This window comes from Octodon degus, unplaced genomic scaffold, assembly GCF_000260255.1.
Source record: "Octodon degus isolate 3935 unplaced genomic scaffold, OctDeg1.0 scaffold00024, whole genome shotgun sequence".
In the NCBI taxonomy this organism is placed as follows: domain Eukaryota; kingdom Metazoa; phylum Chordata; class Mammalia; order Rodentia; family Octodontidae; genus Octodon; species Octodon degus.
Genome location: NW_004524600.1, coordinates 11,810,630 through 11,822,387, shown reverse-complemented (window position 1 = coordinate 11,822,387; position 11,758 = coordinate 11,810,630). Strand labels below are relative to the sequence as shown.

At 40.7% G+C, this 11,758-nt stretch overlaps 1 protein-coding gene across 1 annotated transcript in view; it reads right to left on the bottom strand.

The window, feature by feature from the left end:
* Nucleotides 1–11,758, bottom strand: part of Arfgef3 (ARFGEF family member 3) — a 154,791-nt gene that overhangs the window by 106,534 nt on the left and 36,499 nt on the right. The window contains exons 4-5 of the mRNA XM_023712198.1: nucleotides 2,941–3,022; nucleotides 325–456 (exon numbers count right to left, since the gene is read on the bottom strand). Coding sequence (XP_023567966.1) covers nucleotides 325–456; nucleotides 2,941–3,022 — 214 coding nt within the window. The remainder of the gene's footprint in view (nucleotides 1–324; nucleotides 457–2,940; nucleotides 3,023–11,758) is intronic.

Genomic DNA, 11,758 nt, shown 5'->3' with positions numbered 1-11,758 from the left:
AGTTGCATTCTCTTAATGAATAGAATGATTTGTTCTAATGGTGTTTGTAAATAGGATCACAAGTCCACTTCTTGTAAAGCAATTAACCACTAAGAAGAATATATGCAGTGTACTATTTGTTGAAACTGTACTTCCGATTGGATTTGAAACTGTCTCATTGCTATCTGTTTATCAATAAAACTTTGAAAAAAAAAAAAAGGATAATAACCATGCATTCCCAGTAACAGATGAGCACAGCACAGGGACAGTTCTGAGACAGCCAGCGCAGGGGTCAGGTTGTCTTCCTGTCCCGATGACGCACACTGGGGGCTGCGTCAAACCTACCTTCATCACTTCCACCTGCAAGTCTTCATTGAGTGAAGGCGTCACTTTCACAGCATTCAGGATCTGATTGAGCAGCTGCTTCTCATCAGAGTCTGTTTCCATGGATACGAATCTCTCTTCCGAGAGCAGCTTCTGTAAAGAGGCACAAGGCAGTGATCCCAGACACGCGCTTCCTGCCACCACAGGCTGTTCTAGCTTATTATGTATTGATGATCACCTTTCTCACCCGGGACACATGTGGCTGGAAGCCATTAGGAAAGAGCTTGTGCTACATGCCATTAAAAACAAAAAAGCATCCAACCTGAGACAAATGATTTTTTTGGCAGAGACCTTTTTTTTTTTTGTGACAGTAGATAATGCATTCTGAATGCCAGCAAGTGAAATTCTGGCCCCCTCGGTGATTTGGGTGTGGGGACAGACTACGGACACGCTGAAAGCACCACACAGAGATCGTGAACACACATTTGAGGATTTCCACATGTCCCCTTCATAGGACAACCCTCTGCTACTTCAGGGCAACTCTAATTTTTCATACAGTTTCCCCCCAGGTCCATCAAGGCCACTGTTGCTCAACTTTGCTCCCTCATTTTTCTCTAGAACCACAGGGATAAAGCATCCAGCAAATGTGACCCCATCCATCATGTCCACCTAAGTCTCACTGGCCAGGCTGACTCCACAAAGGTTGTCACTGGGCCCTCCCACTCAGCACGAGGCCACTGAGTGAATGAGGCACTTGAGGGTGGCCTGATTTTAAGAAATGATACATAACTTGAGTCACTGTCTCAGGCCACTGCATGTCCTATGCCTATTCACCCTGGGACCCCGAATTCTTATTCACAAGGCTGCAATTAAGTTGTTCTCCCCCTCTCAGGTTTTTTGAGACCCCACTTAGGGCTTTGCATGTATCCCTGCCTAGCTTGTTCTTTTATGGCATAGCTTAGAGTTACAACTTGGGAGGAAATTTTGGCATTGCTTCATCAATCATGATGAGCGCCTTTTCAATCTCACTCTCTGTAGAGCTGGTCTCGAGTACTTCTGACCTGCATAAGTACATCTCCATGACACAGCCTAAGCCTTCCAGAAGGGATTTGTCTTGAAGAATCAAGTAGTATATCCAGGATGGCCAAGAGTTAAAGTTTATTACAAAACTGTTTTCCTTCAAATGATAAAGAGTAGGAAACCCTAAAAATGTGCTGAAGTTAGACAATAGGTAGAAAGAGATAGATGGTAAAGAAAGACTCAAAACCCACCAACTCACTGAAGTTCACTTAGGTAGGTCTTGAAAACATGATAGTACAGGGGCTGGGGAGATGGCTCAGTGGAATAAGCGCTTCCCTGGCAAGCACAAGGGCCTGAGTTCAATCCCCGGTTCCAACAAGAAACAAAACAAAACAAAACAAAACATGATAGGACAGCTCAGAATGTCTTGGGGTTAAAAGGGAGGGGGTGGGGCAAAGTGGGAAACCCACACAAAACCAAATTCTTTTTCATTGGCCCAGTTACCTTAGAGGAAAGCATAAGGTTTCTCATAGCACTACTAACAAAGTTTAAAAACGTGAAATGCCACTGCATGTTAAAATATATAATTATATCCACTGAGGGTAAAAGAGCTGCTTCTTCACTTTTTCCTACATATTAACTTCTAAAAGGCACCAGGGATTTCACCGAACTTAATAAAACTATTTATAAGGTTGTCCCTATGGACAGAGAAAGACATCGACGATGCCACCCATATTCAGTCACAGACCCCTGCAGGCTTGACCTTTACCATGTTCGTCTCTAGAAACCAAGCTGCTCTAATAAAAGCTCCATGTATTTATACAGTCATCTCCTTTTCATTGTTGGAATTGGACCCCTAATGTTTGGTGTAAAACACAAATGCTCAGGAGGGGCATGGTGGCACATGCCTGGCATGGCGGCGTGTGCCGGGAATCCTACCACTCATGAGGCTGAGGCAGGAGAATGGCCAAGAATTCTTGAGGCCAGCCTGAGCTACCTAAGTAAGTTCAAGGTCAGCCTGAATTACACAACCTGTCTCAAAAACAACAACAACAACAAAACAACAACAACAACAACAACAACAACAAAACACCATAAATGCTTGGAGAAAGAAATGTGTTCAAGCAATCTGATTCTTCTTTCTAAATCAAATTTCTCCCTCCCCCCAAGATTCCTCTAAACAAAATTATCAGCCCATTCACCAATCTAGCTGAGTAATAAACGAAGCAAAAATATTTCCAGTTTATTTTTACACCTCATTACACAGAACTGCACGTGTTGAATACACACAAGATCTGAGTTGGGTTGAATTTAGGGTTATTTGTTGTTGGGATCTCTCATTCTCCTAAAAATTAGACTCTGCAAAAGGTTTCCTGTCTTTGGGAGTTTAGCTGGCTCTCCACGAATCAGTGTTCCACTACAAAACTCAACCAAATAATACTGTGCACGAGAAATTTTAGAGCATAAAAGAAAATCCTATGATCTCTGGGGTTGTGTCCCAGGTCCATCACAGCTTTGCACAGATTTTTATACAGCCAGTATGAAAATGTTAACGACTTGCTCTTTCAGCATCCAAGTGGCCTGTCAATTTCGGTCACCATTCAGCCGAAGCTATACCTGCATCCCTGCCAAGGCGTGTTGAGCCAGCTTCACATTCTTGGATTCCAAAGCCAACTGGAGAGGCAGCAGGCATTTTTCTCTGGAAAACACAGAAACAGGGACAACATATGAGCTCAGCAAAGCTGGCAGTGAAGTGATGCCAGCCTTATGTGTACCCACCTCTAACACTGCCACGCCTCTGCACAAAAACTATAACCAATAATGAAAGTCCACGTGGGCTTAAAAACAGCGGAAAGAAAGCTGTGCAAAAATGATAGCGTATTTGAGCTTGCCTCCTTAGTATGGCTACACGAAGAGCAAATCCTGTTACTGTCACTAATTAGTAAACAGCATACTGATTAATACACAGATGCACCTGGTTCTCTTCTCTTTCCTAGGTTAATGCCCTGCTTGCACCCAGAACAGTTGGAATGAGTGTCTCAGTTACTTTTCTCTCACTGTTGGGAAAAAAAATACCTGATGCCCAAAGTTAAGGAAGGAAAGGTTTATTTAGCTCACAGTTAGTGGAGGTTTCAGTCCACTTAGTTGGCTCCAAGGCAGAGAGGCACAGGGCAGGAGACAGCAGTTCATGGCAGTGAAAGCAACAAGAGCAAAAAGGAAGGAGCAGCAGCAGCAAGCCTCTTTCCCTCCTTCACGCTGTATGCACACTGTCTTCCCCTGGGTGGGTGTGGCACTCACACCCCAAAGCCTAGCATTGGGCCACAGATCAATCAAAAACTCTAGAAGCCCGCCCCATGACTGCATGAGGCTTTGGAGGGACATCGGGATAGAAACCATACCGGGAGCAACTCCAGAGGATGCCCTTTCTGTAGATTTCTATGCCTTGTTCAGAACCCTTTCCTTGCCTAGGCAGTAACCACATCACCACTAGCACTGGGCCTCATGGGCACAAAGCAAAGTTCTATTTCTTTGGCAATTCCTACCCAACTCAAAGTACTCAATGTTTAGAATTTTTAAAGTTCCTTTATGGTCTCTGTCAAGAAATAGATCTGAATCTTGTATCAGGTTCATAATAAATACACGACGTGACAGAAATACAATCAATGACTAGTAGACTCAGCCAAGCAGAAGCAAACAGAAAACCCCATAAAACATGGAGAGCTACTTAGATAACTTAAAGTTAAAAACAAAAGGCATTAAAATATGTTAGGAATAAACCAAAAGACCTGCAAAGGCAAAAAACAAAACAAAAAACTTGCTGTTAGAAGCATTCATGCTAAATAAACAATAAAATTTAATCAATTCTGGATATTTTTCCAGAAGAACTGAAAACATCAAACCACAACAATATATGTGCACCATGTTTATAGCAGCACAATTTGTAATAGCTAAATCTTGGAAACAACCCAGGTGCCCATCAACCAAAAAATGGATAAAAAGGATGTGCTATTTTTATACCATGGAGTACTGCTCAGCTAGAAAGAAAGGCAAACTTGAGGCTCTTAGAGGTAATAGATGGAACTAGAGACCATACAAGTGGAACAAATCAGACCTGCATGTGTAAACATGGCATTGTTTCTCTGGTATAAGAAACTGAATGAGTAAATAAGATCCAAGAGGTACAACAGATACTGTGAAAGGGAAAGAAACTACTCAAGAGTAAAGAACAACTGGGATGGAGGAAAGGAGAAAAAAAAAAGAGGGAAAACATTTATACACAAGATAGCTAAGATAATTGTGCTACTAATTTCTATGTATTGCAAGCAACAGAGCTTATATTGTTTGATCAATCTTACATGCCTCTATCTGGTAATCTGAGCAACTACTTCGAAGATAATAAATGCAATGTAATAACCACTGTTAATTTCCTATCATCTTGTTTTGAAATGTTGTATCATTTTTGTTGTTTATCTTTTTCTCTTTAAAATAGCAAACAAAAAAAAAAAATTAATCAACCCGTCATTTCTCCAAAGAGTTACACTGGTGCAACAAATGAAATGTCATTTCATTTTACCAGCCCAAATAAACCAGGGCAGCCCCATTTTTAATCTGTGTGTACACAGGTCGGAGAGACTACAGTAGCGCTGGCTTTGGAGAATGTAAAACTTCGAGATGGGAGGCTGAATTTTGCCTTTGTAGAAATAAGGGTCACTGTTGTAGAACACAATGCAACAGAAAGTTAATTATAGCTCTCACGCCTTCCTTCCGCCCTGCAGCTCTGCGGCTGGTCTGTGGAATCTTCCATAAACAGAGCCATGAGCATGATTGTGGAAAAGATAACCACAGACACTCCCTGAGGCTAGCCAGCCACAGAGCCCGAAGCCACAGCAGAGCCTCAGGACCAATTCTCCCTTCCTAATCCTTCTTGCCTTTCCCTTCCCCAGCCTGAAGTTACGGTTTCTATTTTTACATGGTAACTGATTAACACAGCAGCCATTTCTCCTGTGATCTGACAGACAAATGGCCCAACTGTGTTAGTTCCAGTTGGGTGGCTGTAACTGTCACTGTCATCATTATTGTCAGCTTATCACACTTAAAAGGCAAATATCACTGTATTGTCAGTGCAGGAAGAGTTAGTTTTTCCAACTTTGTGTCTTTTGTTCCATCCTAATCAGCTTAGAATCTTGTAAGAATTAATTAGAAAGGGGAAAGGAGAACAAAAAGCAGGAATAAGGACCAAAGCAGCCCAGAATTTCATCTATAAACCTGTGAAACAAGTATCCATCAAGGCTAATTCACTGCAAAAGAACATTTGCCTTCAACTTGGAGTCAGATTTGCCCTTGAGGCCCCAGAACCAGGGAGCCAGCTTGGAAGTGCCTGATTCTCAGACACTAGCAAGGGAAGTCCATGGGGTAGCTCTGAGCTGGAAGTGTACAAGTGTTACGTTTCTTACCAAGAGACCCAGCAAGTGCAGATGCAATGTTCACGATCAACAAGGATCTTTGGGGAAATGTTCCACCTGCTACCCTTGGGAAGCTGCATCATGTTTGCATGTAAGTTACTCAACATCCATGCTTCCCTGCCAGTGAGTAGCATCCCTTGGAGTCTCACCATGTCACGTGACTTACACTGCTGGTCTGGGCCAGGTTGCACCATGCCTCCAGGGGCTTCATTGGACTGTTCCCCACTCTGGGCACAGCCACCCAGTGGACACAGTTGGTTCATCTAGGTTTGGGCTGGGTTGAAAGGTATCAGTGTTTAGTGGGAAGATCATGGATGTGGAGTCCTGCAGGCCTGGAATTAAAACCGAACCATCCCCAAGCTGTGAGAGCTCAAGCAAGGTACTTAACTGAGAGTCTTAGGCCCCCATGTATAAAAAAGCTGACTCAAGACCAACCCTGAAGGCCTGCAGTAAGGAGTACATAGGATCTAGGAGGGGTTTGCAAACCTTTTATGTAAAAAGCCAGGTAGTCAATACATCAGGCTATATAGTTCATATGGTCTCTGTCCTTACTCAACTCTCCTGAGACACAAAATAGCCAAGTCAATCAATAGACACAGTTATGCTCCAATAGAGCTTTATTTACAAAAACAGGCAAAAGGCCAAGTCTGGCCTAAAGGCTGTAGTTTTCCCAGTCCTGGTACAGATAAAATGCCAACACATCGTAACTTTTCAGCCTGGAGTAAGTGGATCTAGTCTTTTCGTGTATTCAGAAAGATTTTGCATAGGATAGGGGGCTCTCTGAGCAAAACCAACAATAACCCCAAGGTCTCTCTTTAAAAATAATAAATGCTTTAAGGACACAATGGTGACAGAGGGATTTCACCTGGTCCTTGACCCGGGGTACTCCACCCACCAGCTCATTCAGACAGCACCTGAGTGTTCCCTGAGTGCCAGGCATGGTGTTGGTGCTGGAAAACACCCACCACAGACTACGGAGGAACAGGAGGAGGCTTCCCTTGGTATTCATGTGAGAAAATAAGTTAGTGTGCATGGTTTCCATCTAGACTCACCCACAGCTGTAATCCTAAAACACGCATTCCCATCCTTGCCTCCCCTTTGGGAAAGTGGAGGTTCAGTGCAGTTCTCTAGCCTGTGCAAGACCACAGAGCTAAAATGGACTGGAGATAAAATTCAAATTTAAATTCTTCCAACACCCCAAACTGTGTTCCTCCCAACCTTGGGTTTCAGGAAAGAGTTTTTTTTTTTTTTTTTTTTTTTTGGTAGAACCAGGGATTGAATTCAGACCCTTGAGCTTGCCAGGGAAGCACTTATTCCACTGAGTCTTCTCCCCAGCCCCCCAACCTTGGGTTTCAAAAGCTCAGAGCAAAGCTAGAATAGATGGATGTGATTCTTAACCTTTTAAACACAAAAATCTGGAAAAACAAATATGGCTGAAGGAGGGCACACAGTGTTTTCAGGGCACTGCTAGCCCTTTAAACACTAATTCCACATGAGCCCAAATTGAAAGTACCTTCCTGGAGGACCCTGTTCAAAATGGCAGAAACTTCGGTGTCTATACTGAGTAGAGAAGGCTGTGTTCCCTGGCTTGACTAGTCTGTTCTGCTGAGGTAGAACTGAAATGATGCTACACTACGCTGTGTTTGTGTGTGTACGTCTGTGTGTACCCACACAATGTGCACACAGGAGCCAAGGACAGCCAACTCTCCTCTGTCTCTCATTCCCCCCCCCCCAAGTCCTCCAGAGCCATGTCAACAGCCTCAGATGCTGTCCTGGGCTGAAAAGGAACACATAGAGAAATCAATGCAACTTGGGAGGCAGAACTGATGTCCTGACTTGCCCTGTGATGTCATAAAAGCCCTTCTGCCTTTATTTTTTTAAAGTTGATTTGCATGAAAGAACAACAGGTCCATTAACTGGGTCCCAGGGTGGCATTTTTAACAACAATGCAATGCGGCACATACCTGGTCTCCCCTACACACACCTTATATAAGAATAAATCATCCTGGGATCTTTCTAGATGCCACCTCATTGGGAAAAGGGCACAGGAGAAAGCAACATTCAATTATGTCTGGTGATTGTTTTTTATGCATAGGCACATGCACATCCATTCCTGCCTAATTAAATAAGGACAGTGGCCCCCGCCTTCTTGTCCTAATGTGTCATTATTTCTTAAAGGAGAATAATTAGCAGGGCTGCATACACATGAGGAGGACATTATCTTGGGACACGGGGCCTGGTCGTGTCACGGACACCAAAGCTATGTCCTTCACTGTATCATTGCAGCTCACAGGACAGCCTTATTGGGCTGGAAGATAACAAAGAACAAAGGAAAATGAAAACTGATGAATATGGGAAAAGTTAAGATTTACTGATAGTTGCCTTACTAACATGAGCACCAATACCAACCTCTAGTAAAATCAAAGATATTTCTGAAAGTGAGGCTGGTTCTTTCTTGATGCACTAGACAGGAAGGAGCAGAAAGGTGTCATGTATTTGTTAAGATCTGCTTATACTTATAATTCTAGGACTGTAGGATTAAACCACTGCCACTAATATAACACCCATAACTGGCTGAAATTGGTGGCCTGTATGCACAATGTGTCATGTTGCTCCCATTGTAATTACTATTTAGTACTTTTGAGAGGAAGATTCGCTGTGGTTTCCACATCATTTGCTTTCACCAAAGCACATGTGGAAGTTTGGTCCCGGGTCTACCTGGGAATACCTGGGTCAAACAAACACTGGCATCTCTGAGGAGTGAGTTTGTGTTCTCTCAGGACTGGGCTGGTTACTGTAAGAGTGGTTTCAGAAAGGCAGTTCCACAGCCTGCTCTCTGTCCTGTAATTACCCCCCTTCCTGTCCTCACCAGAAGTCAATAAGACTGGACTAGCCTCCAGAGTCATGAGCCTCTTTCTTTATCAATTAACCACTCTCAGGTTGATTTTATTTATATATATTTATGAATGAAACAGACCACAAGATTTACTTGTCAACAAAACTAAAACTAACAGAAATTAGCTTGTTTGCCAAGCTAACTTCTTTTTCTTTTTTTACATTTTCTCTAAGGTGATTTTTTTTATTTTTTTAATTTACTTATTAATTGGGCTAGGCCTTTAATTTTATTGCAGTACATTCAATAGTATTCCTTCCATTGCTTTTCATAGATTGTAGGTCCTGCTACAATGTTGTACATGGTTAGATTTCTAAACTTCTGTGTAAAAATTTGTAATTGTTTATTTCTATTTTTTAAATATTTTTTATTTAAAAAATTTTTTTCACAGTCTGTATGGATTTAAAGTTTAGCATATCAATGAATGACGGAAAATACCTGTTCCATGTTATGTCTAAGGTGTTTGATATTCAGACAGATACTGATGTTAAGCTCAACAGCCGAAGTTCTGGGGTAATAATATTAAGTTTCTCTTCTGGAGGGTTAACAACTTAAGTTTGCAGAACAAAAAATTAGAGAAAAAGAAAGGCTACAAGGATAGCCAACATTTTGACCCTAGTCCTTCAAGGTCAGGGAGGACTCAGGACATAAGAGAACCTGTACTGTAACATCCTGTAATTCAGTGGTGTCCTGAATTTTCTGTTCAAAAAGATTGTGTAGCTACAGAGGAAAATGATGGATGATGTACAGTGTGCCTAAGGAGAGTCACCTGGAGAGAAAACATTCTCTTAGGCTTTCAAAGAGAGCAAATTGGTCAAGCAATGGCAATGAATCATCCACATGGTTGACACTGACATAAGATCTACAAACTGCTATACAGGGTTTCAGGGTAAGTCCTGAAAGGATTTGACTGACCTTGTCACATAAAAAAGTTACATGTTTTGTTATATAGTTCTTGCTTTACCATGTTCTTAACCAACCATCAGAAAAATATAAAAACAAGATATAAAAAGTAAAGCCATATGAATATGCTGAGCTGTAAAATGCTCAAGTCAATAACTTTGGACATTTCCAGTCACAAGGATAACCCACTACTATTATAGACTACTGGACTATATTGGATTACCTTGCTGAATTCATGCACCAAGTTAATTTCTAAGTGACACATTTCTAAGTGAAAAGCTATGATTTAGATAGAAACCACCTTGTTTTGTAAACATAGCTCCTCAAGTCTATACCACCATCACCGAAGACAGACAGCAGGCCACTCAACCCCAGGTGAGAAACAGGGACAGGAGGCATAACAACACAGGTAGGACATTGTCTTACTGTGAATGGTAGGTCATGAGCCACCAAGTTACATGGGGGGCGCATCACAAGAAGGTGCAGGCACTTTGGTTGAGGGGAAGACATTTGGCTTTGGAACCTGACACTGGGTTCAATCCTCAACCTCTGTCTTTCCCTGTTGTCCTGACCTTTCCTAATTTGAGAAAGGTTTTCTGTCTCTGTTATCATTCATGTTTATGAATATGAATGGCTCAACACCTTATGCCAACACTGATGGAATTTCATGAAGCTTTTGTGAGGCCAATTCCACTGAGCCAACTAGAACTAAATTGGTTCCTTGATTTATTTTCTCCAGCGTGCAGATCAAATATTTCCATGCTATTTCTATTTTAAAGAAATTATTTTTACCAGTTCAATCTTTTTCTTTTATATTTCAAAATGAAGATTAGACTCACCTGTTGGGAACTGTTGCAAACTTTAGGGATTGGGCTGGGAACAAAATAAAATCTGTTTTACTCCTGGAGGTTTTCAAGATTTCTTAAGAAGCCTACTGCAATTATTACATTGAACATATAAAATTATGATTTGTGCTAAGTCAGAACTGGCTGAATACCAGCAATTTTATATGATTTAATGCAGCAAAGAGAATCCTAAACAATATAATATGATTATGCTCATTTATTACCTGAGGATATAAACTTCATTATCTATCATTTTTCTATAAAAGCATTATCTGTACATTAAAACCTCCTAAAAATACAATAGGATATGTACAATGGAAATCAATTATGTTACTACCTAAGAAAGAGTTTAGCTGAATATTGACAACAGGTATTTCTAGATAATGGGGAATTCTTTCTTTGAAAAATATACTTTCTATTTGTATCAATTTTGTACTAATTCTAGAATACACTTGCATAACCCAAAGAAAATTTTTATTTAACAATTTCAGTAAGTCTTGGTTCCCTACAAAATAATCACTACAGTATTTTCTTTTCTTGTTCAGTTTAAAAGGGCAAGTGAATTTACCTATTTGGATACAACACAGGGAGGATTAACTCTTTTTTTTAATACTTCTTATAGTTCAAGTATGTGTATCAGAAGTGATTCTATTCTTTTGCCCTTAAAGGAAAAACGACCTCCATTCACATTATGGACCTTGCTATGCTGAGAGCTTTGTCTTACAACACAAGAACACCTGTAAGCTTGTCAGTCTCTGAAAAACTTCCAATACTGGCTATTTATCTTTTCTATTTGATATGTCTAACTTTTTAAAAAAAGCATTTTTGTTATTTTATCATGAAAGCAAAGTGGACTTATCTTTTTCTCCATCTTAAAAATTTTATGCAATATTCTTACAATATTTTTAAAAATATGAAATACTGCAGGTGAAAAGATAATTTATAAAAGAGAGTAAGCTTTCAATTTATTTTGGAAAACACTAATAATAGACCATGACTAGGTATTTTTCTTTTTAAAATTTTTTTAACCTTTTATTTATTTATTTGGTACAAGGTCTTTGTATGCTGCTCAGACTCCAAGTGATCCTACTGTCTCTGCCTGCCCAGTGCTGGGATTATAGGCATGCACCACCACGACAAGTTTCAGCCAGCTCGGCATGGCATGAGATACCAACGATCAAACCATGCTCCTTGTGCCTGCCCATGACTTGGTATTTTCATATGTAATTTAGGATAATCAATAGCAATACTTCCATCATATGATAAAAATTCTAAATAATCAAGAAGAAAGAAAAGTTTTTTTTTATTTTTAAAAGGAAAGGCAAGGGCTG